Consider the following 27,115-nt stretch of genomic DNA (forward strand, 5'->3'; position numbering starts at 1 on the left):
CGCAATAGGACACAGGTTTGATCCTCAGCCCCAGACAGTGGATTAAGAATCCGAAATTGCCACAGTCGCAGCTGGGATCTGATCACTGGCTCTATATGCCAGGGGTGGCCAAAAAGAAAAGAGAAAAAGAGAAGAGGTGGGGCAAATAGGATCTCTTTCCTTCTGCTGCTTAAGCTTGTCAGCCCTCCCTGAGGAGCAGCCAACTCAGACTAGGAGCAACCACCTATAATGAAAAAAAATTTGTATATATGTATATATAAAACTAGGAGCATGTGGAGTTCAGTGTAAGAAAAAAAATCAGAGTTGGTATAATGGAGAAATTGGCAAGGTTTTGTTTTTGTTTTTTGGCCAACTGGCGGGTGGCATATGGCATTCTGGGGTCAGGGATCAGATCTGAGCTGCAGTTGTGACCTAAGTTGTAGCAGCAGCACTGCCAGATCCTTAACCCACTGTGACAGGCTGGGAATCAAACCTGTGTCCTAGGGCTCCAAAGATGCTGCTGATCCCATTGCACCACAGTGGGAACTCCTGGATGTGTGTTTTTTTGTGTGAGTCGTGGACTGGGTGCCCTAGGCTCTCCCTGTGCTACCCTGCAAGGGCCTGCAGCATCCGCCTCCCCCATTCCCTCACCAAGTACCTCTCAGGCCTCATTTCCTTCACTCCCCACTCTGGTCACTCAGCTGCAGCCCCACAGGCATCCTTGGAGGTCCTCAAAATACACCAGGCAGGCTTCTGCCACAGGACTTTGCACTCATTGACCTTCTGCCTTCCCCCAGGTCTCCACAGGGCTGACTCTCTCATCCTCTTTGACATGTTCACATGTCAGTTAAGTGGGCTTCCCTATCCATCTTATTTATTTATTTATTTATTTATTTATTTTTGTCTTTTTGCTATTTCTTCGGCCGCTCCCGAGGCATATGGAAGATCCCAGACTAGGGGTCAAATCGGAGCTGTGGCCTATGCCAGAGCCACAGCAACAAGGGATCCGAGCCGCGTCTGCAACCTACACCACAGCTCACGGCAACGCCGGATCCTCAACCCACTGAGCAAGGGCAGGGATTGAACCCGCAACCTCATGGTTCCTAGTCGGATTCGTTAATCACTGCGCCACGACGGGAACGCCCTATCCATCTTATTTAAAATTTCACTTCCCTCCCACTGATACCCCCTTCTCATGGCTATTTTTCTCCTTAACATAGCATTTATTCCTTTTTTTTTTTTTTTTTTTTTTTTTGCTTTTTTAGAGCTGCACCCATGGCATATGGAAGTTCCCAGGCTGGGGGTTGAATTGGAGCTGCAGCTGCTGGCCTATGCCACAGTCACAGCAATGCCAGATCTGAGCTACCTCTGCAACCGACACCACGGCTCATGGCAATGCCAGATCCCTGACCCACTGAGCGAGGCCAAGGATCAAACCCAAATCCTCATGGATGCTAGTCAGATTCGTTTCTGCTGCGCCACAACGGGAACTCCCATAGCATTTATTCTTCATGTTGGCCTGGCTCACCCACAGGGACACAATCACCACGAGGACAGGAAGTATGTTTTCTTCATTCTTTATGCCCGGTGCCTAGAGGAGTAGCTGGCACATAGTAGGTGCTCAATGAATATTGGTTGAATGGAGTTTCCTGGTGGCCTAGTGGGTTAAGAATCTGGCATTGTCACTGCTGTGGCTCAGATACTGCTGTGGCGCAGTTTTGATCCCTGGCCTGGGAACTTCCACATGGTGCAGGCACAGCAAAAGAAAAAAAAATGATACTCATGTTGCAACAGAAGAAAGGGTGGGGGGAAAACTGTAATTGCAATGCATACATGTAAGGATAACCTGACCCCCTTACTGTACAGTGGGAAAATAAAAATAAAAAAAAAATGGAGTTCCTGTTGTGGTGTAGTGGAAATCAAATCCAACTAGTATCCATGAGGATTCAGGTTTGATCCCTGGCCTCACTCAGTGGGTTAAGGATCAGCATTGCTGTGAACTGTGGTGTATGTAGGTCACAGACATGGCACGGATCCTGAGTTGCTGTGGCTGTGGTGTAGGCTGACAGCTGTAGCTCCGATTGGACCCCTAGCCTGGGAACTTCCGTATGCCTTGGGTGCAGCCCGAAAAAAAAAAAAAATTGATTCACGAGGGAGTCAACAACCGTTAGGTGCCCCTACCTTCTCTTTCTTGGCGCTGCCTGTCAACTCTTTTTCTCTTACCATAGATCCAACTCCAGAGGTGTCCACCTGTCTGGAGCCCAGCACTCACTAACACCTCCCTTGCCTTCATTTCTTTGCTCACAAGTGAGGCTGCAAAGAACATCTTGTACTTATTGTTGCTTGCTTGTGGCTCTCAGGCTCAATTCCTGACAGTGGGACATTTGCATCAAGAGTCAATGTGCATTTTATTTTATTTTATTTGTGTTTTTGCCTTTTCTGGGGCCGCTCCAGCAGCATAAGGAGGTTCCCAGGCTAGGGGTCTAATCAGAGCTGTAGCCACCGGCCACAGCCACAGCCACAGCCACACCAGATACGAGGCACATCTGCAACCCACACCACAGCTCATGGCAATGCCGGATCCTTAACCCGCTGAGCAAGTCCAGGGATTGAACCCGCAATCTCATGGTTCCTGGTCAGATTCATTAACCACTGCGCCACGACGGGAACTCCTCAATGTGCATTTTAAATATTAGACATTGACATTTAATTTTTCCTGCTAAAGGTTCCTGCAACTAATGCTTCCACTATCAGTGCATGAGTGTGCCCCGCCCCATGCTCACCAATGTTGGTGTCTGCCACTTGACAGGGGAAATGGTCATAGCATAATCTGCATTTCTCTAGTAAGAAATGAGCATCTTTTCAGTCATGTAGCTTTTTGCTGAGATTTTGGCTGTGTCCTTCTCAGAGGTAAACGATCTAATTAACAAACTCTCTGTGGGCATCTGAGCTACCAGACCACTGGATCAGGCGGAGCTGAGACCTACAAGGAGCTGAGACCTGAGCAAGGCCAGGGATCAAACCCAAAACCCCATCATTCCCAGTTGGATTCGTTAACCACTGAGCCACGAAGGGAATTCTCTAAGGTTTGTTGGTTTAATCTTTTTAGGGCTGCATCCACAGCATATGGAAATTCCCAGGCTGGGGGTCGAATCAAAGTTGTAGCTGTTGGCCTACACCACAGCCACAGCAACGTAGGATCCAAGCAGCGTCTGCAACCTGTATCACAGCTCATGGAAACGCCAGATCCTTTAACCCACTGAGCGAGGCCAGGGATTGAATCCACATCCTCATGGATACTAGTTGGATTCTTAACCTGCTGAGCCACAGCGGGAACTCCCAATACCTCAGGTTTTAAGAAAAGTTCTACAAGGAAAACTTAAAAGCTGTGGAAGGATTACTCTGACTATAACTTGTCCTGGTTCACAGAATCCACTGACAGGCTCAGAACAATAAAACTGGGAGAAAAAAAAAGTTCTTTTAAAAAGAACAGATGGTTTGAGTGGACCACACCCCAAATCACTCCTTCTACCCCACCCGACTGCCAGAGCCCAGCCAGCACCCCCTCCTCAAGAGCAGGGTGTGCCCCCAGCAGAAAGAAAGGAGTGAGAGAGAGGAGAGCAAGAGAGACGGCGTATCTGTAAGAAAAGTCAGTATATTTATGGTTTGCTTTATAAAAGTTACTATAATACAATGGTACATAGTATTGAATTCACAAAAATATGAACAAATATTTACAGCAAGACACACCCACAACGGAAACACTTCTCTTCAAAACAAGTTACATACGATGAGTTTATATGCACAAACATCCCTAAAAACTTATGGGTTCTCTTCTTTGCTGGAGAAGGGAGGCAGGGAGGGAGCAAAAGCAAAAGCAGAAACCCCCAACTCTTCCAAAGCAAAGATTTGTTCAGTGAAAATGAAGGCATTGAAAGAAAAATGAGTTGACACCTTTCTGGCTATTGCAAGCCATTTTTGGGGTGGGGTGGGGGTTCCTGGGGGCAGGGAGGGCCCAGGCCCTCGTTTGCCCTTCATGAAGGCTGGTTGGGCAAAGTGAGGCCAGGGGGAGGGGTGAGGCTGGGCCCTGGACCCTGGCTTCCTCACATCCCCCCTCCACTTCTTTTAGGGAGGAGGGGAGAGACTGAAGACAGCCCCTTGGGGGCTGAAGAAGTAACTTAAATCAGCCATCTCTACAAACTACATATTTCCCCATGTGAAAAATAAATATTTCCTCGGTTGCACAATGAGGCAGAAAACCGCAAAAGGAAGAGAAGTTTGCCGCTGTGCCCAGGTCCCCCTCTGTGTCTTAATGCCCCCGATTTCATCGATCTTGAAACCGGCAGGCACAGTCTCAAACAGAGAGGGCATGGGGGTGAAGAAATAATAAAAAAAGAAAGAAAGAAAAACACAACAAAGCCACCAACGACAAAAAAAGAGAAAAATAACAATTCTTTGTACAGAATTTACATGATAACAAGCTTGACACAAGCTGAGATACCAGAGGCTCCGCCGCAGGGTGGGGTTGGCCCTACTGGGAGCTCTCCTGCCTCGGTGAGGATGACTCCTGGTCACAACAGTCACTTTCCATAAATTATTTACATGCCTGTTTTGCTTTCTGGGGTGCAGGGGACACGTGTACGTGTGTGTGTGTGTGTGTGTGTGTGTGTGTGTGTGTGTGGTTTTGTGAAAGTACAAAGAAATAAGCAAAAAAGTCTTCCCACATGTTTCTACAAGAAACAATGTTCCCAAGAAAAAGTCCTTTACGGCAGCCTATGTACAGAAGTTGGTTCTGAACTTCAAAAAGTTATTTTTTTCCCTTCGTTTTGATTTTATACACACAGAAAAAAAAATTCATGGAAAGAAACTCTGAAGAGGATGATGCAAAGGGTTTAAAAAAAAATGTCAGACTTAGATCTGAGTTTTTAAATCTTTTCCAAGATTTTCCTTTCTCTGGGAGAAATAATCTTCTCACTCCGAAAATAAATATGCCCTGACTTCTTGGGGTGAGGGGGCTGCTGGCAGGGTGAGTCAGGCAGGGTAGGCGGCTGAGGGCAAGCAGGTGAAGCTTATATGCAAACAAATAAAAAAAAAATGCCACACGCGTTCGGTCAGACACCTGTAGTGGCAGGACTGGGGGACCCACCTGCCCTGGAGGTGCTTCTCTCTCCGGGGTGAAGGTGAGGGCAGGAGAGAGGAAACACAACCCTTCCAGGGCCCCCTGCCCGCACTGGGGCCTCCGGGAGGCTCCCTCGTTGCTGGCATTCGAATGAGAAAGTAAACATTGAACCCAGGATTTTGGGGGTGGCGGGGTGTGGGGTGGCAGGGAAAGCCCGGAGGGGGAACCCCTGCCTGGGACCAGCTTGGCTCCACCAGGGTCTGGGTGGGGGGAGGACACCCCCAGGCTGCTGGGGAAGGAACAGACTGGAGGGGGTCAGAAAGGGGGGGGGGTTTCTCCTCACTGAGTCCGCAGGGAGAGAGGGGGGCCTTCCATAGTGTTCTGAAGTCAAAGCCGTCTGGCCTGACTCCCCCTCTCTGCAGCACCTGGCCCCGCGCCCGGGCCGGAGGGTTCCAGAATGTGGGCTGACCCACCATCAAACCGAGGCTTCTGCAGCCCCTGCCAGGGGTCCCCACTCTCTGGTTCTGCCTTCACATTTCAATGGTTAAAATGTCTTTTCTTAGGATGGGGAAGAAAAGAAAGAGAAGACGAAACACAACGTAGCAGCAATTCATGGGAAGAGGCTGAAGGTAAAGACAGGAAAGAGAAAACAGGACAGAGAGAAAGGGGGGGGGGGAGCGTGGGACTGTCAGTGACAGAGACATTTATCCCGGAGTTAAACAAAAATCCTGCAAGGAGCATTTTTAAAAAACAAAAGAGACATGGGCTGAGAGACAGAGAAGCCCTTTCCCAATGAGGGGCCGGAGCTGCGGTGGGTCCTGGGGGTAGTGTTGGGGGCGCCAGGCCCTGGCATGGCCGCTGGGTAGAGGGACAGCACCTGAAATGGGGGTGGGAGGTGGGGCCAGGCCCTGGGCCGTGAGGCCCACGCTTGGCTGGGGAGCCGGAGCCTGGGGCCACTGACATCCCGCCGGGCCTAGTTGAGGGTCCCCCGGCAGTTCTCGGAGCCGCAGAGGCAGGGGATCTTGACGTCCTCGATGGGGAACTTGTAGTCATAGGTGATCTCCTCGTTGACGTTGATGTGCTGCTTCGAGTAGATGACGATCTTCTTCTGCGATTCCACCGTGATGACCTTGGCGTAGCAGTTGGGCTGTGGGCGGGAGGGGAGGGTGAGCCCACCCCCCTGGGACCCGACTCAGGCCCTCCCCTACCACAGAACCCCAAACCTGAGCAGGCCCTGTGCTCAAGGCCTGACTTACTGGCGTCATGACCCCAGTGCCCACTGGCCACATGCTCTAGGCCTCAGCTTCCTCATCTGGTAGATAAGGACCCCTTGCCTCTGTGTGTGTTTGTTTGGGTTTTTTTTTTGTCTTTTTAGGGTCATGCCTGCAGCATATGGAAGTTCCCAGGCTAGGGGTCAGATTGGAGCTGCAGAAGTTCCCGTTGTGGCACAGTGGAAACAAATCCAACTAGGAACCATGAGGTTGCAGGTTCGATCCTTGGCCTCACTCAGTGGGTTAAGGATCCGGCGTTGCCACGAGCTGTGATGTAGGCCGTAGACACGGCTCAGATCTGGCCTTGCTGTGGCTGTGGTGTAAGCCAGCAGCTACAGCTCTGATTGGACCCCTAGCCTGGGAATCTCCATATGCCGAAGGTGTGGCCCTAAAAAGAAAAGGAAAAAAAAAAAAAAAGGAACCAAATTGGAGCTGCAGATACCAGCCTACGCCACAACCACAGCAACTCAGGACCCAAGGCAAGTCTGAACTTTTTTTTCCTTTTTTAAGGCTACACCTGTGGCATATGAAAGTTCTCAGTCTACTCAGAGCTGCATCTGCCAACCTACACCACAGCTACAGCAATGGGAGCTCCAAGCCACATCTGCAACCTAAGCCACAACTCTCGGCAAAGCTGGATCCTTAATCCACTGAGCTCAGCCAGGGATAGAACCACATCTTCATGAATACTAGTTGGGTTCTTAACCTGCTGAGCCACAAAGGGAACTACCCCTTGCCTCTGATAGTAAATAAGAATGATGATTGTAATAATAACAAATTATTTCCCAAGAAAACATTCAATTTCCATTTACACTGCAGCTGATTCCCAAATTTGTATTTCTAGCTTAGGCCCTACTTCTGAGCGCCAGAGGAGTCGGCCAAGTCCAGACCCCAGCTGCCTATTCTTGCAAATAAAGTTTTCTTGGCACACAGCTCCAGCCACACTTATTCATTCCATAGCTCACTGTTACATATCATCTGTGACTGCCTTGGTTACAATGGCAGTTAAGTAGTTGCTAAGAGAGAGGCTGGGCCACAAAGCCAAAAATACTTCTTTACTATCTGGTCCTTTACAGAAAAAGTTTGCCTTCTCCTACTCTAAGCCCCCAGATCCAACTGCCCCCTGGATAGCCACCTTTGGCAGTTCAAGGAGACCTCTTTGACTCGTAAGCTCAAAGGGAGTAGACATTTACACGCATCCAGCTTCCCTTGCCTACCACCACACCTGGTGGGGTCTAGCTCCAAAGGGCCTCTTGTCCTGCATCACTTGCCTGGACTGCAGTGGCTCCCGCTACTTCTCTGTCCTGCTACCTCTGTCCACTCTGCTCCTGACCCAGCTGCCAGGGCAATCTTTCCAAAAGGACGGCAAAGCCTGTCACCCCCAGGCTCGAAACATAATAACCTGCCTCAGCTTTTAGAGAAACTTCTCGGCTCTGCCCACAGGCTGAGGGACCTAGCCCCAATCAACCATGCCAGCTTCATCCTCTTGCCCCCTACTCCGACCCCCTAACCCTCAAACAGGTGTTCTCCCTCCCTGCCCTGGGGCCTTTGAACAGATGCTCACCTCACTCACTACTTCACCAGGGGAATTTCCTTTTATCCTTCAGATCTCACAGGAGACTTCACAGCAAAGTCCCCACTGGCCCCAGGAAATGATCAAGTCACAATCCTGTGAGCTGGCACTTTCTGAGAGCCTGCTGTGTGAGCAAACTCAAAGGGCCTGCACTCAGTAACCCACCTGATCCTCCCAACAACATATACAGAGGCACTGTTATCATCTCCCTTACAGATAAGGAAGCTGAGGCACTAAGACATGAAGTAACGTGCCTGTGGTTGCTTACTACACAGTGATGCCAAGGCTTGAACCCAAGGTCAGGGGTATTCGCCTTGGAACTGGCCTACCTCCCACCTGAAGCTCCTTGTGCTTGTCTTCAGGGGAGGACCACCCCCTCCAGACCTGTGCCATGTCAGCCATTACCAGCCCCATATAACTCTCTTATTAATTTAAATTAAAAACTGAGCTCCTCAGTCACAATGGTCACATTTCAAGTGCTCAGTACCGCAGATAGCTAGTACTACATAGGTGGACAGCACAGAGGCACAGCCCTCCTTCCAATGCAGGAAGTTCTACTGGTCAGCACTGCCCTGGAAGGTAAGCTCTCTCAGGGCTGGGCCCAATGCACGGAGGCACAGAAAGAGCCCAGCATGGAGGACTCCGTACGTGTCTGGATGGGCCACGCCTTGAGCACCCTGAGTCTCATTACACCCATTTTACAGATGAGAAAACCAGAGCTCAGAGAACAGCTCCTCAGACAAGCCTCACACACCTGCCTCCCTCCCTATCACCCCAGTGGACCCTGAGCACGGGAAGGAGGCTGCCACTTCCTGTGCCTGCAGTTTCTGGGTCCCCTTGGTACAGCAGCAGGGGCCCGGGCCAGGCACTCACATTGCAGCTGTGGTTGATGAAACGTGCGAAGTTGCCACACTTGGTGGCGTCGATGATGGTGTCGTGGTCCACCCGGAACATGTAGCTGCTCCCGATGCCCTCGTCCTCGTAACGCTTCTCCCGCATGTCTGCGATCACCTGGCCAGGAAGAGGCCTCAGTCAGGTCAGGGCTGGCCCCTCTCTGCCTGACCCCTGTCCCACCCAGCAGCGCTTACCTGGCGGATGTTCTGGCCTACATACTCGATGACCATCTCGTCGGCCGCAATGGGCTCCATGGCGAAAAGACCCCAGTCGTGAATGTGACTCTTGCAGAATTTGAGCTTCTTCTTCCGGAACTAGGGAAGGGAAGGGGGAGGGGGGTGAGAGCCCTGATCTCCGGTCCCCCTGCTGCCCCGGGTGGGGCCTGGCCTCACCTTGAGCTGGTTGAACTTGAGCAGGTCGCTGTCACAGCTGCCAGTGAAGGAGGACAACAGGCGGCGTTGCTCTGAACGGCGCTCAGAGCCGGCCCGCGTGGAGGCGTGAGGCTGCGCGGGGATACTCATGCCCTGCAGGGGCAGAGCCGCGAGGGGACAGGTCAGGGGGCGTGGCTGCCTGGGGGAGCTGGCCCCACGGACCATGCCATTGGCATCCCCAGCCCATCCCTGGCAATCCTACCCTAAGCTCTGTGGCCCCTACTTCCCAGCTTCCTTGCCCCAGGCACATGTGTGCCTGGCTTGTCCTAATCCTGCCTCTCCTCTGCCCCGGGGTCCCTCTGTCAGAGTTCTCGCAACTTAACCACAGTAACATGGCGTTCTCATCACTCTTGCCATCTTTCCCCTTCTCAGCTGAACATGAAAGCATCTCTGCTTCTTGGACAGGAGGTGGTGGGGGTGTCTCTACCCCAAACCCTCACCCCCCTGGCCAGGCTCCTTCCTCAACCCCCCTGGCATCCTTCCCTCTCTTGCCCTCCCTTGCCCTCTGTCCCCGCCAGTAACACTCTGGGATGCTCTCCCTCGCTTGACCATCCCCGCTGTGGTCCTAGGTTAAGGTTTCCATCCTGATGATGCCTAAGCTCAGGTCCTCGGACCAGAAGTCTCCTTCGCAAGCTCTATACTGGACCCTGTATCTGACCGCCAGACTCATGACCTAGATATTCCACAGAGCCCAAAACTCAAGCTGTCCCCAAGTGAGGGCCCCAACTACCTTCTCACCCCAGTGCCTGGCATCCAGCTACTAGTCCCCCGGGCCAGGCAGCATCTCGCCCCACTCTCCTGCCTCCTGTACCCAATCAGGCCCCCAGTCCTGTCATTTGACTTTCTAGTTTTCTAATATTCCTGAGAGTCCTTCAAATGCATCTGCTTTTTGCCACATGGCCCCCAATTTTCCAATTTATTTGCTGAATTTAAAAAATGAAGGTAACTTCTGGAAATAGAATTTCAACTCTGTTCACATCCCTGACTAAAACCCTTTGGCGGCTCTCTCCTGCCCACCTTACCTCACCTCCCACACCTGAGCAACCAGGAAAGGCACATCCTATGTGCACTCGCCCCTCTGGCTCTGCGATGACTCATGTTGCCTGGCACCTCTTCCAGGGGGACCATCACCCATTGCCCAGCCCAGAAGGCTCCAGTGTGACCAGGCGCCCGACGGCGGTACCTGGGTGTCCGTGGGGGGCTCGTCGGTGCTGGCGCGGCTGCTGTTGAGGTATCTGAGCTTGTCCTTCTTATCGATGGTGTAGAAGCCCTCGCTGCGGGCACAGCCTGTCACATGCTCCCGGATGCCGTCGTCCCGCTTCTTTTTCTTAGCTGAAGAGAGGCTGGTGGGTGGGTGTGGGTCAAGGGCCACATGGAATTCTTGGAGAGCCCCTCCCAGTCCTTCTTGAGACCTATGCTACTCCACCCTCAGACCAATCTCCAGGAGACTAACGAAGCCCAACTCCACTGCCCTCACCCATGCCACCTCCTTGCAGCTGCCCAATGGCCAACACCACTGATGGTCATGTCTCTGTCATGTTCCTCGTTGCATGGTGTGTTTCTTACCTACATTCTGCCTCAACTTCCCCATATACAGACTGGAGTAATTATGATGCCCTTTGAAGGATTACAGATACTTAGGCTACTTGGCAGAGTTCTTAACAGAGAGTAAAAGCTCCAAAAATTAGTTTGGTACAACAGGGTTAGTGATAGCACTAATTGCACATGGTTGTGGTACCAACCCACAGTTGTGGCATCATGTTAAGAGCCCAGATCTTGGAGGCAGATTTGCCCGGGGTTCAAATCTCCACTCTGCTATGTTATAGCTGTGTGACTTTGGACAGGTCACTTTATGTCTCTGAGCCTGTTTTTTTCATGTGTAAAATGGGAATAATAGCCCCTAGTTCATTAGGCTATTGAGATTAAATTAGGTGACCGGGGGGCAGGAAGAGTGAGCCCTCAGTCTCTGTTTCTGCTACTTTATACAGTTGAGTTGCTACATTTATCCCTGAGACCTGCTCGCTATTATTATCTCTTTAGGGCTGCACCCACGGCATATGGAAGTTCCTGGGTTAGGGGTCTAATCGGAGCCACATCAACCAGATCCGAGCCACGTCTGCAACCTACAGCTCACAGCAATGCCAGATGCTCAACCTTAACTGAGTGAGGCCTGGGACTGAACCCACATCCTGTGGATACTAGTCGGGCTCGTAACCACTGAGCCACAGTAGGAACTCCAAAACCTGCTCATTTTGTCACAGAGGACAGTGTTTAAAAGTATTGACTCCATACAGAGTCTGGCACAGTGCCAGCACACAGACACTGCTCCATAAGTGATGTTGCCTTGTGCTATGATAAGAGATGCAGCCCAGGGAGAGAGGTGGGGGACCCCTGGGTCCCGGGAGGTGTGGCTCTCCCACTCCGCCTGGCAGGATATAGGGATGGTAGACCCAGAGCGTGTCATTGAGCCAGTCCATGCCATTGTCCTGCTGCAGCAGCCGCTCGTAGGTGACACACAGGAAGCGGATGTCCTCCTCATCAATGCCACCATTCCAGATGTCATACAGGATGGTCATCTCCTCAAATTCTGTGCGGGGCCGGAAGAGGGGCTGCGGCGGCGAGAGCTCAGGTGAGACTGAGGCCACCAGGTCCTCGTGACGCTTCTTGGGTGGCCGGCGCCAGGGCCCCCGCACCTTGTGCAGATCCATGAATTCCTGGGTGACCTCGTCCCGCCCACGGGGACCTGAAAGGATGGCCTCGGAGGGCCACTGGTTTTCTAGCTCCTTAAAGGGCAGCTTGGTGGGCTCAACAGGTGGTGGAGGTGGGGGTGGAGGAGGCTGGGGGGCAGGGGCGGTGGGGGGGCTGGGATCCCCGCGTTCCGGAAGTCCAGGGTCACAGTCCGGGGGTCATGGGTGCTAGGGAAGACAGGGGTCTGTGGCTGGCCTGGCAGAAGCAGGAGGTCCCTGCCCAGGGTGGCCCCTCCTGGCGGCCGGACCAAGGGCCCATCCAAGGAAAGCACAGCTGGCGGGGATCGCCGGGGCCGGCCCGGCTTCCTCTTGATAGGGGGTGGGCAGGGGGCCAGTGGGGCAGGCAGCAGGGGTGGCAGCTGGGTGGGGGCCCGAGTCTGGGCCCGCAAGACGGGTACAGGCAATGCCAAAGGCAGGGGCAAGGGCAAGGGCAGAGGGAGCGGCAGGCCCGTCTCCAGGAGCACCGGCGAAGCCAGGGGGCCAGACCGCTCATCACGCCGGCCAGCTGGGAGGGGACAGACAGGTAGAAGGAGGGGCCCACCCGGCTCGGGGAAGGTAGGTGTGAAGCTGAAGTCCCGGCCAGGTGTCCTTGGGAGGCCCCCACTGCTCAAGCCAGGGGACGGGGATGGGTAGGAGAAGGGACTGCCTGGCAGCTGCGGGGAGCTCAGGGGCAGGCTGCTGCCACCCCCCAATGGCAGGGGCTCCCCGCTTGGCGTGGCCGGCACCGCCTCTGCACTCTGCGACTTGGCCAGGCTGCCACAGAGGCTCGGAGTACGTGGGGGCTGGTCCTCATGAGGAGGCTCCAGAGGGACCGCTGGGTGTGGGAGGTCTGTGGTCTCGGGCTCTGGTGGTGGGCTGGGTGGCCGGGGCAGCCGAGGGGGCGGCAATGGTGGCTGCAGAGGTAAGGAGAGCAGCGTCGGGGGCGCAGGTTCCGCTTCCAACTTGTCCTCTGCAGGTAGGTGGGTGAAAAGCAGACCTTTATTACGTGATTCAAACGTCTCTGAGTGCCCTACTTATGCTGCCCTACTAGGCTCCCAATAGCTCTCTGCATGTGCCCTCATACCCTCTGAGTCCCTAGGGGTTCCGTGAGTATGAGGACTGTCCTCCTCCAGCTAAGCCACTCAAGGGCTGCTCAGCACCCAGCCTGGTGTCAGGCACTTAGCAGGTGTTTGATAAAAGTGGGTGGGAGTAAATCCAAGATGCAGGAGACATGGGTTGTAGCCCTTGACACTGTCTTTAGAACACAAGCCTCTTTTCTGTAGGACCTGGCAGAGCCTTTAAGGTTTTCTCCTAGCACCTATCTCCATTGTTGTACACACAATTTTCTAACAATCTGCTGTCGTCTATCACGCTGCCCCAGAGTGCAAGCTCCAAGAGGCCCACTGTTGTATTACCAATTCCTAAAACAGTGCTAGGGACACAATAAAAGTTTAAAAACTACATTTAACAATATTCAAAGACCTGGGTTCTACAGCCAAATAACACGTAATTAAACAAAATACAACAGGTTTCCTTCCTTAAGGACTATTAGAGGTACAAATGAACCACATGTGGCTAAGTAGGTTTATATTAATTAAAATTAAATAGCATCACAAATTCTGTTCCACAGTAGCACTCTTCACATTTTAAGTGCTCTTAGCGACACTGTGTCTAGTGGCTACGGTACTGGAAAGGAAAAAGACATTCCTATCACCACAGAAAGTTCTATTGGACAGTGTCGTTAGAGCCTTTAATATGCTTTGTGCAGCTTACCATGGTGTGGAGAGTGCAGTGTCCATGGCCCCTCTCAACTGGCCCTGTACCCCGAAGCTTCCTCTGCCCGCCTGTCACTAAAATGACCATACCCACCCATATTCCCAATGGGAGCATCTCATGGGACAAATGGTCCAAGGACTAAAGCATGACACGGAGGGGTGGTGACAACAGTAGACTCCTTTGGGGACCTAACAGGTGCCAGGCTCTGTGCTTGCACATTACATGTCACTTCACGCTATCCTCCCTTATGACCTCACAGGGGAAGCACAATCCGATGATCCCATTTTACAGATACGGAAACTGACTTAGAAAAGTTAAGAGATTAACGCAAAGGAACCTGGGCTCATTCTGATGGAGAGAACACCCTGTTTCCATCTCTCCCTCCCTCCCAGGGGTTATAGGCATTACCTTGGGTGAGCTCCGGGGATGGCAGGGGCCGGGCTTCCATCTCTCCCGCAGCAGGTTCTGGAGAGGGCAACCCAGCCACTTGCTCATTCAGGCCTGGCTCCTCAGGGGGCTCCTTGCAGCCAGCCAGATCCTCGACCCCCACAGGCAAGGAGGGCTCTTCCAGCATGGGGGCCCGCTCCTCAGGAGCTTCACCCTCAGCCTCGATGTCCACCTCCTCTTCCGGGCCCACTGCGGCTGCCCCCATAGCCATAACCTCCTCAAAGTCCTCGTCAGGAGCAGCAGGAGCCATGCTCTCATCTGCAGCTGCCTCCTCCTCCTCCTCGTCCTCGTCTTCCTCCTCCTCTTCATCCTCCTCCCCTGCTGTCAGCTCTTCTTCATCCTCCGAGGATGATGATGAGGACTCAGAGCTTGATTCGAAGTCAGAAGACTCAGAACTCTCACTGGAGGACTCGGCTCCAGGCTTGGAGGTGGTGATGCTCACTGTCTCCTCTGGGCAAGGGACACAGGTAGGACCCTCTCATTATGTGCTGTGCCCTAGCCAGATGCTTCACCAAAGGTCTCACAGCTGGTGGTACCAAGTGAACGTGGCCCTCGGGGGTGTGTGTGTGTGCATGTGTGTGTACTAGTCATCGCAGTTAAACAGAGGTGAAATCCATGTAACATAAAATTAACCCCCTTAAAGTAAATAACACAGTGGCATTCAGTACATTCACCACATGAACAACTACCACCTCTCTGGTTGCAAAATATTTTCATGAGCTCAAGAGGCCACTTCCCTTTGGTTACAACCCCTCTATCCTCCACTCTCTTACTCCAGTAAACACAAGGCTGCTTTCTGTCTCTATGGATTGGCCTATTCTGGACATTTCAAAAAAGAAAAAAAAAAGCAATCATGTGGTATGCCATGTTTGTGTTTCAATCAATTGACACTTCAAAGTCAATAAATTTTGCCCCCAAAGTATTGCTGATTGACTGATGCTCAAGCTCTGCCCTTTGCAGAGGGACCTGGGCTGGGCCAGACACCACCACCTGTTCTGCTCACCTCCATCCGAGTCCCCCTCTTCCTTCTCACTGGCCTCCGACAGGGCTGTGTCCTCCTCATCATTGTCAGACTCATCCCGGTCATCGCTGTCCTCATCATCTTCATCCTGGCATAGGGATGGGGAACTGGTGAGCTGAAGGGCCCCCTAGCCTGACCCCGCACCCCAGAACTCTCCAACCCGAATGGCACCTTATCTGACGTAGATGAGGTTGAGGAGGAAGAGACCTGGCTCCTGGGTCCCTCTCCCTCCTCCTCCTCCTCCTCCTCCCCCTCCTCGTCCTCCTCCTCCTCAGTGCTTTCTCGTTCTTCCTTGTCAGAGGCTGAGGATGAGGGTGAGGTTGTTGACGACCCGGAAGACGAGGACACCGATGACGATGAGGACACTGACAGCGACTCCTTCTCGTCCTCTTCCCCACCACTGTCCAGCTCCAGTGGCCGGGCTGGCCGTCGCCGCACACCCACAGCCTTGGGGTCTCGCTTGGGGAGCTCGCAGGGGGCGTCCGCCATGTCCCGGTCCCGCTCACGCTCGGACTCTGTGGGGAGGGGCGGGGTCAGAGCTGGGCGGGGCTGGGGGCTGGAGAAGGCGGAGACACCAGACCCCTGCGAGGGGAGACGCACACACCTTCATCTTCCTCATCCACTGAGGTCGAGGGTCTCAACCGCTTCTGGTCACCTGATGACGCTGTGTCAGGCGGCTCCTTCCTCTTGACCTTGAAGGAGGGCAGGCGGATGGCCCCGCGCAGCCCGATGCCCAGGCCCAGGCCCTCGTAGCCCAGGCCCTCGCCCTTGCCCCATGACTCCAGCAGGCAGGAGGCGATGCGGTCCTTGGGCTTCGGCCTGTCCTCATCCTTGTGCTCGCCTGACTTGACCGGGGTCAGCGAGGCCTGGGGTGCGAGAGGGGGGGAGGATGATCACCATGGTTACAACCCTGTGTGGCAACCACTCAGGGATGCTCCCTGTGCCCCATTCTGCCCCACTGACCCTCAGCTTCTCACCTGCAAAGTGCCTACTACAGTTACCCGCATCAGAGCAGGGGCTTTCATGCTTTGGAGACTGAACTCCAAAAGAAACATGTAGTAAGTACACACCTGTTTCATCAACATACTGGTTTCACAAAATAACACTCACTATCCTGTTTTGGGGTCTGGGTGGTGGTGTTTCAAGTAACTCGCCTGGGGAAGCAAGAGGCTGCCTAGTGGGGTCCCTGCCTCTGGCCTACCCCCCTCCCCACCTGCGTGTCTGTGCCGCCTACCCACCTTGGCCATCCGCTCCTTCTTGTCCCACCACTCATCGAATGCCCGGAAGGCCACCACCTCCACCATCTTGCGGTTCAGGTCCCGCTTCATGATGGCCTTGAGCTCTTTGAGAACCACCAGCAGGACACCATCCACAGTGGCCTTGTGTGGGTCCTCCTGGCGTGGCACGTAGCCTGGTGGCGGCACTGATGGGTCGAATTTAGGCAGGGGAGGCCAGGGCTGCCCACGGCCAGGGCCAGTGTTGCTCAGGGAGAAGGGGCCCCGGTAGGGTGGCAGGTTGACAAACTGTAGCCCAGCAGAGGCAGCTGCGGCTGCTGCAGCCATGAAGGGTGGGTAGGGACAAGCGCCCTGGCCTGTCATCAGCCGGCTCAGCATCTGCGTTTGCATCTGGAAGGACATGGGCATGCCGCCCCACTGGCCACCCAGCACGTGGCTCATGTCCACCTGCATCACAGGGAACAGCCCTGGTGGGAAGGGTGGCAGTGGTGGCAGAATGGGCGGGGGTGGGACCCCAGGTGGTGGTGCTGGCAGAGGTGGTGGGGGCACTGTCACAGCTGGGTGGGCTGGGGGTGGGGGGGCGGTGGGGGCGGAAGAGGTGGGGGCATGGGGAAGCCAGGTTGGGGTGGAGGCGGTGGTGGGGGTGGGGGCAGTGGTGGGAAGCCAGGGGGTGGAGGCAGTGGCAGGGTCGGGGCCAGCACAGAGGGAGCTGCCACAGCTCCTGCCCCTGGGGTCACCACCATGGGCTTGGGGCAGTCAGCGCTGGTGATGGGGGCTGAGGGCATCTCGTCGTCTGAGATCTCCATGTCCTCCCCTGAGGACTGTTGCCCCTGCAGGGAGCACAAGCAGAGAGGGGCGAGGGTGAGACTCAGAGGCCAAGGCAGCTCCCAGACCCCCCCTTCCCAACACCAGGTCAGAGAAGTGAACAACATGGCTTCTGCAGTTCTGACCCTGGTCCCCTCCCTTCCTAGCCATGTGGACTTGAACAAGTCATGTAACCTAAGTCGCAGTCTCTCCATTTGCATGACAGCCATCATAGTACTTGCCTCCTAGGGTTATCATACAGACAGGTTCATTCACTCAACATTTACTCAGCACCTGCTGTGTACCAGGCACTGTTCCAGGTGCTGGGAACACAGAGATGAACAAGACAGACAAAATTCTTACTCTCTGGCTGAACTTCTAGAGAGAAGAGGCAGAGGATAACCAGGATGAATATGTGAAATATACAGTCCTTGGTGGAGCAAAAGAAAGTAGGGAAGGGAGGTGAGGCATGAAGAGGGAAGTAGACTGTTTCAATTTGTATTCAGAGAAGAGAAACTAACAGTTAACACATCTATAGCACTTCCTATGTGCCAGGCACCTTTCTGAGCACTTCACATATGTTAACTCAGTTAATCCTCAGAACAACCCTGCAAATTAGGTGTGTTATCACCACTTTTACTGATGAAGAAATTGGAACACAGAGAGCTTCAGTAACTTGCTCGAAGCAGCGTAGCCACCAAGAGATGGAGCCACAATTCAAACTTGGAAGTGGCTCACCAGCCTGTGTTCCTAGTTGGCCTGCTGCCTTCACAGAAGGTAGCAGTTGAGCAGGGGGGCTCTTAGCAGTAGTAAGGGTGCATGCAGAGGAGATAGGTCTTTATATTTTTTTATTAATTTCTCTCTTCATGTAGTCTCATGACTGCACATTTAGCATGAGCTGAGGTGGGGTTCAGTGTTGTGGGCACATAATGTCTCCTATTCCTTATCTGCACTGTATCCTCACAAGATAAGGCTCTATACCAATCCGTTTTGACAGGTGAGGAAACATACTCAGAGAGCCAAAAGGCACAGCCACTCAGAAAACACTCTGGGACTCAAGCCCAGGATGCCTGCTGAGTGTGGAGTGAGGATGCTGTTGTCAGAACCAGGACCATGATACCAGGTCAATGGGAGGAGTCTAGCATGACCTGGCTCTGAAATCGGCAAGGGCCTCTTCACATTCAGACAAGGGGCTTCAAGGAGCTGGATGCACAGATCTGGAACTGGAGGAAGGGGAATGGGGGCTCACATGGTAAAGGAGGAGCAAGAAGGCAGAGCAGAGGTGGGGAGAGGAGGATAGAGGCCATACTCAGGCTCTTGTGTCAGGACAGGAGGTGAAAAGATGGCTTGGGCCCTGCCTTGGATGAGTGTGGCTGAGGAAACGGAGGCTAGAAACAGAATGTTTGAAGGCTGAAGGGGTGGGATCTATGCAGGCTGCAAGGTCAATGGTCAGACCTATAGGTGAAGGAGGCCTCAAAAGGAAATGGACGTGTGGGGAGATGAGGAAAACCAAACCTAGGGCAGCAGAAGAAAACTCTGCACTTTGTTACGTCACACACACACTTCCTCTCCCTTCTCAGGGTCCCACATGCATGCTGAGGGAGGAACTGGCAGCCCGAAACTCAGATACACCGCCAGATCAGTCCAGCAAGACAGGCGAAGCACGCAGAGGGTTAAAGCCCTGCGCTGCCGCCAGCCAATCACGCGGCGGCCCCGAGCCCGCACTCCGCCCCGCGGCCCTGCCCCTCTCTCTGCCCCTCCTGAGGTCCGGGGCGAGAAATGGCAGCAGGAACTAGCGGCTGAGGGTTCAGCCTCAGCCCCAGCGGTGCCTGGAGCGTCCCAAGTGGGACGCCGCTGAAACCAAGATAGTGTGAGGCAGGGACTGTCACTGTCCCATTTCACAGACTACGAAACTGAGACTCAGAGAGGGAAAGTGACTTCCCCAAGGTCACATAACCAGTAAGTGACAGAGGTGGGATGCAAGGCTTAGGGACTAGAGCGGAAACTTAACCACCAGCCTCTGTGAAGAAAGGAAGGATCCTCCCCACCACTCCCCGGTGGTCCACCTGCGCTGCTCTCCCGCGTGGTTGGCCTAGGCTGGGATTCCCTAGGTTCAGTCCCTTGGCGCGCGGGAGCCGCTCTCCCGGCTGCCAGCAGGGGGCTCCCGAGGGCCATCTTGGAGGCTTGTCAGTACTACCAGGCTTCCCTGGACTGAAGTCTGGGCATTGGCGACTCCAGCAATCTGGGCCTCAGTTTCCCCTTTCCTATAGTGACGCGTGGGAAAGCCTATCCCCTCCATCTACTCTGGGTTTCCCAGCCCTAGACCAGCCGGTGAGCAAGGTAAATAAACATTCCCCAACCCCAGGCAGTGGAGAGGTAGGGAAGAAGGGAAGATGATAGGGCCAGCTGCCCTTCAGCTCTGCACACTTGTCAACTTCTCCCTGCCTAGACCCCTTAGTACCAGAAACCACTTCCCCAGAACAGCCTGGAGGCCCCCAGGAGCCCCAGCCACCTGCAATCCCCTCCAGGGCAAATCAAGTTCCTTTCTGTTCCTCCCTGAGGCAGCCAAACCGGCCTAATCAAAGGACCCGGGAAGGCGGGACCCTCTGCCCTGCCGCCCACAGGAGCACATAGCTCCGTCTATGCTCCTGGCTGCTCATGCCTGCCAGGTCCACAGGTTCCAAAGCAGGTCTCCAGGACAGTCAGAGCAGGTGTCTGGACCCGGAGGGGGGAGGAAGCAGAGCCAAGGAGGATGACCTAATCCTCCCCCAAGGAAATGCGGCACACGGCACCCCCTAACCCGGCCCTGAGGCTGGAGTTTGGGCACTGAGACCCCAAGAAAGGATCTATGGGCAAGCAGAGGGTGGGGGGGAGTGGCCAACTTTGCCCGTTCTGGCTGTGGCCCTCCCCCTGGCCTAGCCTTTAACTCCTTCACTCCTGGAGCCAGGGAGAGAGAGAAGGAAAATTTCCATGCCCTCCCTGCCCATCATGGTTTCCCATCTCTTCAGATGGCACCAGGGTCTAGGAGACAGTGCTCCAGAGCTCCCACCTGACCTATCTCAGCAAACACCCTGGGTAACCCCTCTCCCCAAATATGCCTGAGCATCAGGACCAGTCTAGATCAGGCCCCAGCCACCTAACAGAGAAAGGGGCCCCAAACCATCACCACAGTCCATACTCTCTTGGATCCTGACAAACTCAAACCAAAGAAGTTGGAATTTATACTTGGGAAAAGTCTTGACTTTCCATACTTAGCAAGGAGAGCAACAGATCTTGGTCACGTTTCCCTTTTCTCCAAAGCTGCTGGGGAGCTCAGAGCCAAACCAGCTGCTCAGTCACAGCCCCTGGTGCTTTTTTGTATCTTCTTTTCATTCTATTTCTGATTTATTTTGGCTGCCCTAGCCCTGTCGCTTACGTGTCTTAGCTAGTTATCCTAAGGGGAAGTCTTAGGGAAAGGGGAGCCGCAAGACAGATAAGACCAATCCCAGACAGAGATGGACAGACACGGTGGTACCTCATCCATCTTCTCTGAGGTTGGGGTCCTGTCTCCAGCCAGGTCCAAGGCCACCTCAGTTGTCTGACCCAGAAGACCAGTAGGGTCCGGGGGGCCTGGCTCCGGTGGGGGCCGGGGTCCCAGGCCCAGGTCAAGCTCATCATCCTCATCCGAGTCAGGCAGTGGTGTGGGACTGATATCCTCCAGGCCAGTGCTGGAGGGGCGTGAGGAGGGCGGTGTGGGGCCTCGGAAGCCAGGCTGAGAGTTAGTGCCGAAGGGGGCCAGCGGAGAGAGCTGGGAGGAGGAGGAGGAGATAGGACTGCCCTCCATCTGCAGCTCCGTGTCCGAGTCCTGCTCCCGAAGGAAGGGCAGCTTAGTGCGCTGCTCCTTCAGCAGCATCTCGATGCGTGAGTCCAGGCTGTCGTGGGGCTTCTCTGGCCCTGCAGGTGACGATTCCAGTGTGGGCGTGCCGGGACTGTCACAGGGTTCAGGACTCCAGCCGAAGGTCGGCCGGCCGCCCAGCTCCATGCTGTTGGTGTCAGGGGGTGGGGGGCCGGGTGGCGTGCCTGGCTTCTCCTTGGTCAGGGGCTCGGTGGGTGGTGGCGGTGGGGGCGCAGGTGCTCTCCGGAACTCCCCGCTGTCACGGGCCCCAAAGGGGGTGGTGGCAGCGGGTTCCTCAGGGGGTGGGGGAAAAGGGGGCACGGGCGTCTGATAGGGAGAGAAAGCCGACTTGAATGCGACTCCAGGAGTGGGGGTGGCTTGGGTCGGTGGTGGAGTGTGGGCAAACGTGGCTGAATCCTGTGGCTGGGCCTTGAATGGAGGGCCCCCGCTGCCCCCGCTGCCGCCAACTGCCCCAAATGGGAGGTCCACTGAGCCCCTAAAGGTGGCTGTGGCCCCTGCCACTGCAGGGACTGAGGAAGAGTTGTGGACATAATGGTGTTCGTGGCGGCGGTTGTAGGCATCTGTGAACTTGCTCTCATGGCGCCGGGCCTTGAAGGTTGCAGTGGGGTCCTGGCTGAAGAGGTAGGAGGGTGTGGGCTGACGGCTGGAGTAGCTAGAGTCCTGCGAGAAGGGGGTGCCCAGGCGCGGGGTGAGCGGCGTTCCTTGTCCATAGGAATTGGGTGTGTCCAGGCGGCAGCTAGAGTAAGCAGTGTCCTGGGAGAAGGGGGTCCCACCACTATTGGGGGTGACAGAGGATGAGCCAGAGCCACAACCTGTAGACAGGCCACCATCTTTGAGGCGCTTCAGAGCATCTGATAGCTAGAGAGAGAGAGAGAGAGAGAGGTCTCAGATCACTGGGGGTGTGTGTGGGAGGAACATGCAATAGAATGATGCTGTTTTCCCCTCTCACTCTGGCTCCTGGGGAGCTTGGAGCCAAACTGGTCACTCTAGAACTATGGCATGGTGAAAAGAAAGAGGGAGAGGTTAAAGTGTCTGGATGGGCTCACTAATCTTGGGGTAGCCAATTATCCTCAGAAAACCTTGAGGGTTTTTCCTAATCCCTGAAGCAGAGAAAAGATAAGACTCTGACATCTTGGTTTGAACTGGGATTTCCTGCCTGCCTCACGCTATCGGAAATCAAAGACGGAGTTCCCGTCGTGGCGCAGTGGTTAACGAATCCGACTAGGAACCATGAGGTTGCGGGTTCGATCCCTGCCCTTGCTCAGTGGGTTAACGATCTGGCGTTGCCGTGAGCTGTGGTGTAGGTTGCAGACGCAGCTCGGATCCCGAGTTGCTGTGGCTCTGGCATAGGCTGGCAGCTACGGCTCCGATTAGACCCCTAGCCTGGGAAACTCCATATGCCACGGGAGCGGCCCAAGAAATAGCAAAAAGACAAAAAAAAAAAAAAAAAAAAAAAAAGAAATCAAAGACTTTCAAATGATCTTGGGAGTGAGGCATGGCCAAGGGCCTTGTCCCCCCAGCCTCTTCACATTTTAAGCTTTAAACAGTGTGACATGGTAAAATGCCTAATAAACAACCCAGCAGACCAGCAAGTCTCTTCACTCTGGCAAAGCTACCTCTGAGGGTGGCTGGGCTGATGCTGAGGAAGGAGCTGGGATGAGAACCTCCCCATGACAGGTGATCCAGGTGAGTGTCCGGGAAGGCAGGATGGGGAAGGGATCAGTCTTGCTCTAGAAGGAGGAACTTGAACTCTGCTTTCTGGGGGTAGAGGGGTGCATAGGACACCAGACATAGGGCCCTGGACGCAGCAGTGTTTGGCTCTGGTTTTGTGGGAATCCCAGCCTGTGTAGGGAGAGAACTGAGGGCTGTGCCAGAGAAGAGCTTTGGCAAACTGGGCTTTTAGACCCCTGCTGGAACCTGTGGTGGGCATAGCCAGGCTCCTTTCCCTCTGAGGCCCTGATGTCTAATGCTGGAGATGGTAAAGTGGGGTGGGGGGCACCTCAGAGAGCTGGTGAAGGGGTGAGGGGTGAGGGGTAGGGAGGTGGGGGAAAAACTGACAGCCATGAACCCACCTGTAGGGTCTCATTCACGATTGGAGAGACGGCGTCCAGCTCTCCCACTGGGAGGGTTTGGGGTGTGTATCGGCCCGTGACCAACAGTTCGTAGAACCGCATGCGGGTTTCCCCTGTGAGAAGATGAAGGAGGACTCAGTGAGGCTCCAGGATGGGGAAGCCCCCACAGGTGGGCACCCTTGTGCCTGGGACCCCAAGCCTGGGGAAGTGGTGGGACCCAGCCAAGTTCCTACTTCTCTCTCTCACTCAGGAGTCTTGTCTGAATCAGCTTCAATGAAGCTGCTAAACTATATGATTTTTCTGATCCTGACATTCAGAATGTCATGCCTCGTGGGGCTGGGACTCCCCTAAATACAGAAATGCCACCCCCAACACAAGGCCCCTTCCTGTCACCTGGGCCATGCTACTCAAAGAGAGTCAGGTAATCCCCATCCTCTGACCTTCCCACTTAATAGCCAGGGCCTTGTAGCAAGGAGAGAGGAGACCAAGTGACACGGAGGAGACTGTTTGTTGTTAACTCTCTCAGGTGACCAGCCCACTTTGTAAAATACACTTTAGTAGGGCAGTTACTGGGCAGTCCACATGCCTCCTCTGGCCCACTGAGCCTAGTCAGGTACCCTCCTCCCCACCCCCACCCCCCAGCAGAGAGAGGCCTCTATAGACCAGGGGGCCTAGTATCATATTTATAGAGCCCTCTGAGGCAGCTGCTTACATATGCAAAGGAGACACATTCCTTGAGCTACTCTTTACCATCTCTTTCTTGAAACACAAACTTAGTGGCAGTCTCTAAGGGCCTTTTTTTTTTTTTTTTTTTTTTTGCAGAAATGAAATCTTGGTGAGGGATGGCTGCTCCTTAAAATGTGCATGTGCATGTGCTGATGTGATGGGGGAGGGGGCTCCACATTTGATTCTCAGGGAAAAATTGGCCTGCAGCCACCAAAGGATTCTCCCCCCAACATTGACTGAGAAACTAGAGAAGGGGGTTGAGGGGGGCTGTGGCTTGGACAGGAAACTAGCTTGTGCCCTCTGGAGGCTCAGGACTAGGGACAGGTTGGGCAAGAGTTTGTGGGATGACTGTGCCCACCCCGGAGCAGCATCCCTCCACAAGCCCCAGCAGGGTCTCAAGCCCCTAAACCTCCTGCTCACAAAACCCCTGGAAGCCACCAACCTAACCCTCCCAGGCAGGATTTCCCAGGGGACCCTGCAGGGGCTCTGGACCCAAAACTGTCTGCTCAGTCACAAGGATAGCTGGACCTCAGAGTACCTGGCACTTTCCTCTATATCTATGGGAACTTCTCCAGAGAGCCCCCCAGCCAGCACAGAGGAGGAGTCTCTCAGGACCCTGAGGGTGGGAGGTATGGCTTCTCCAGCCCAGCTCTCCCAGCAGCTGCTCACAGGCTCAGAGTGAGCACAGAGCGGGATTCCGGTGCATGAGAGATGGTGCTGTCTCTTTAAGAGAGAGGAGGGAAGACACGGTGTCAACCCTTGAGCACCCAGAGCAGCCGGCCCAGCTCTATCGGGAACATTATCAATGAAACCGCACTCTACGCCAATGGGTTCCTAATTCCTGGGGGAAGGGGCAGCATGTGAGGGAGGGGCAGTCTGGATCCCTGGAGGACTCCCCTTTTAGTGGCAGGACCAATTCTTTGCATATTTAAATGCATCCTAGTGGCTCTTTCACAGCCCCCCACAAATAAACAAACCCTGCCTCCTCTCCCAACACAGACAGCAACATTGGGGACTGTCTAAACCCAGCCACCAGGGCTCCTACAGGAGCCCATGGGGGTGTCAGCAGTGGGAAAGCCTCCGGGTGGTCCCTAGGGCTGCAGTGGCCAAGGACTGGGCACATTTGGTAAATTATAGCTTGTTTCCTAGCAACAGACAACACATTTAGCCCCACGTGACTCTACCCTCAAGAGGGGGGCAAAAGAAAAATAATGTTGTAGGGGGGCCCCCAAAGAAGAGTGAGGGGCTCCCCAACACTGCAAGAGGGATTCTGGGAGGGAAAGAGTCACACTGACAGGTCCTGCAGTTCCTCCGCAGCGGCCGCGTTGGGCGGACCTCCACTCACCTTTGGTGTCCAGCTCCACGTGGATGATATTGCCCATGACTGAAGTGCTATGCAAGTGCTGAACCGCCTCCTTGGCTCCCCTGACCGTGGCAAAGACCACTTTGGCAATGCCCAAGTGCTTCTTGGTCTTGGGGTTGTACAAAATCTCCACCTCCTCCACCTCCCCATACTTCTTGCACATGTCCCTCAGGAAGTTTTCACGGATGTTATCATTCAGCTTGGCAAATGTCACCTGCTTCGGAGGCACTGGGCCCACGTAGAACTCATCGATCTGACAGGGGACGAGGGGGAAGGGAATTTGGAGAACATTGAAACCAAAGGGAAAACACAACATTCCCCACTCGGCTGCCCTCTGAAAACAATGAAGGGTAAGTAAAAAAATAAATTTTTTTTTTTGGGGGGGAAATGCACGCGGGCGGGCCCGGGAAGCAGAGGATTAAATCGTTTGGAACGTGGAAGTCCTCTGGGTTCGAAAGGAAAGGGGAAAAAGAAACAGTTTCTCTTTCCCCACCCCCCATTCTGGCCTCCTCTCCCAGCTGCCGGGCAGGGGCGACCCCTTGGGCTAGGAAGTTGTCCCCCTAAAGCCACAAGGCTGGGGAGGGGGGCGGGTCTCCGGGGCCGAGTCAATGGGCTGTGAGGAGCCAGGTGGGGACCCGGAGCCCCCATCTGGGCGGGCAGGACACTGTATCAACGCCTAGATTACAGTTTCACCGAGTGTTATTATGTTAACAGCAGCCGAGAAGGGACACCCCTCTGGCAGCAATCTCCCCCTCTCCGCCAAAACTTCCCCGGCCCCGGCCGCCGCGGACGGCGGGAACTCAGAATCAGGCTGGGCTCGGTCAGGACTGGCGTTATTTTCGAACTCGGGGAGTAGGGAGGCGGTGGAAAGGACGCGGGGCAAAGGGGAGGGGTGCTACCTTGAATTTAGGCACCGAAAGCTCCAACTCCTTGTTTTTGGTCCAGATCCCGACGACCCGGGGATCTTCGACAATTTCCACAGGGCGGTTGCTGGACATCTGTGGGGAGGAAGAGTGGGGCGGAATGAGTGGGCTGGCCCCACTCCCCAGGGACAGACCCCCCCCCCTCCAAGCACTTGTCAAACTCCAGGACTGGGGACCCGGCTGACAGTTGGCGGGTGGTCAGGAAGGGGGGGGTGTTCCCGGACCGCTCGGACCCCTCTCCCCGGCACGGCTCGCGGGTGGGTGAGGGCGGCGGGGAGGCGCGCCGGCTACTCACCGCCAGGCTGAAATGCTGCCCATCGTAGCGATACAGTTTATGATGCCCCTTTTTCAAAGCCGGGTCAATCATCAACTTGTAACTTCTCCAATGGTGGTTCCTCCTCTCGCCCGAAGGGCCGGGCTGCGGCGGGGGCTGCTGGTGGTGGTGGTGGGGGGGGTGACTGTTCTCCATGCCGTTAACCCAACCTGAAAACGAGCAAGTTGTTGTCGTCTCCGCCGCGGCGGCGGCGGCGGCGGCGGCCGCTTCTACACACACGCTAAAGAATCAAATCGTCCAGCCCCCACCCCCTCCCACCTTACCAGCGCGCCCCAAAAGGAGCTGTCTCGCTGGCTCCCCCCAAAATAAGAATGGAGCGAGAGAATAACCCTTCCGGAGAATTAGGCGCCCGCCCGCTCGGCCACCGTCTCGGGGCGGCTGCGAGGAGCTCCTGGGGCCCCCTGGTGCGGGCTGGAGGGGCCCGGGGCACCCGGAGGACGCGGGCTCCGGCCCATGGTGCCCGCCCGGCCGCCCGGCCGCCCGGCGTGGCGCTAGCTCGCTCGATCGGCCCGGCTCAGGCGCGGGG

At 54.8% G+C, this 27,115-nt stretch overlaps 1 protein-coding gene across 1 annotated transcript; it reads right to left on the reverse strand.

The window, feature by feature from the left end:
• SETD1B (SET domain containing 1B) lies at positions 3,619-27,056 on the reverse strand. The gene is given in 19 exon segments (XM_021073231.1): positions 3,619-6,245; positions 8,816-8,953; positions 9,031-9,150; positions 9,229-9,360; positions 10,451-10,617; positions 11,705-12,106; positions 12,109-12,963; positions 14,178-14,666; positions 15,220-15,325; positions 15,409-15,752; positions 15,842-16,103; positions 16,476-17,053; positions 17,056-17,302; positions 20,791-22,029; positions 23,244-23,356; positions 25,315-25,585; positions 26,232-26,330; positions 26,551-26,738; positions 26,853-27,056. Coding segments are annotated over 18 exon segments (5,910 nt in total). The 5' UTR covers positions 26,725-26,738; positions 26,853-27,056; the 3' UTR covers positions 3,619-6,071.

Source organism: Sus scrofa, chromosome 14 (genome assembly GCF_000003025.6).
Source record: "Sus scrofa isolate TJ Tabasco breed Duroc chromosome 14, Sscrofa11.1, whole genome shotgun sequence".
Classification (NCBI taxonomy): domain Eukaryota; kingdom Metazoa; phylum Chordata; class Mammalia; order Artiodactyla; family Suidae; genus Sus; species Sus scrofa.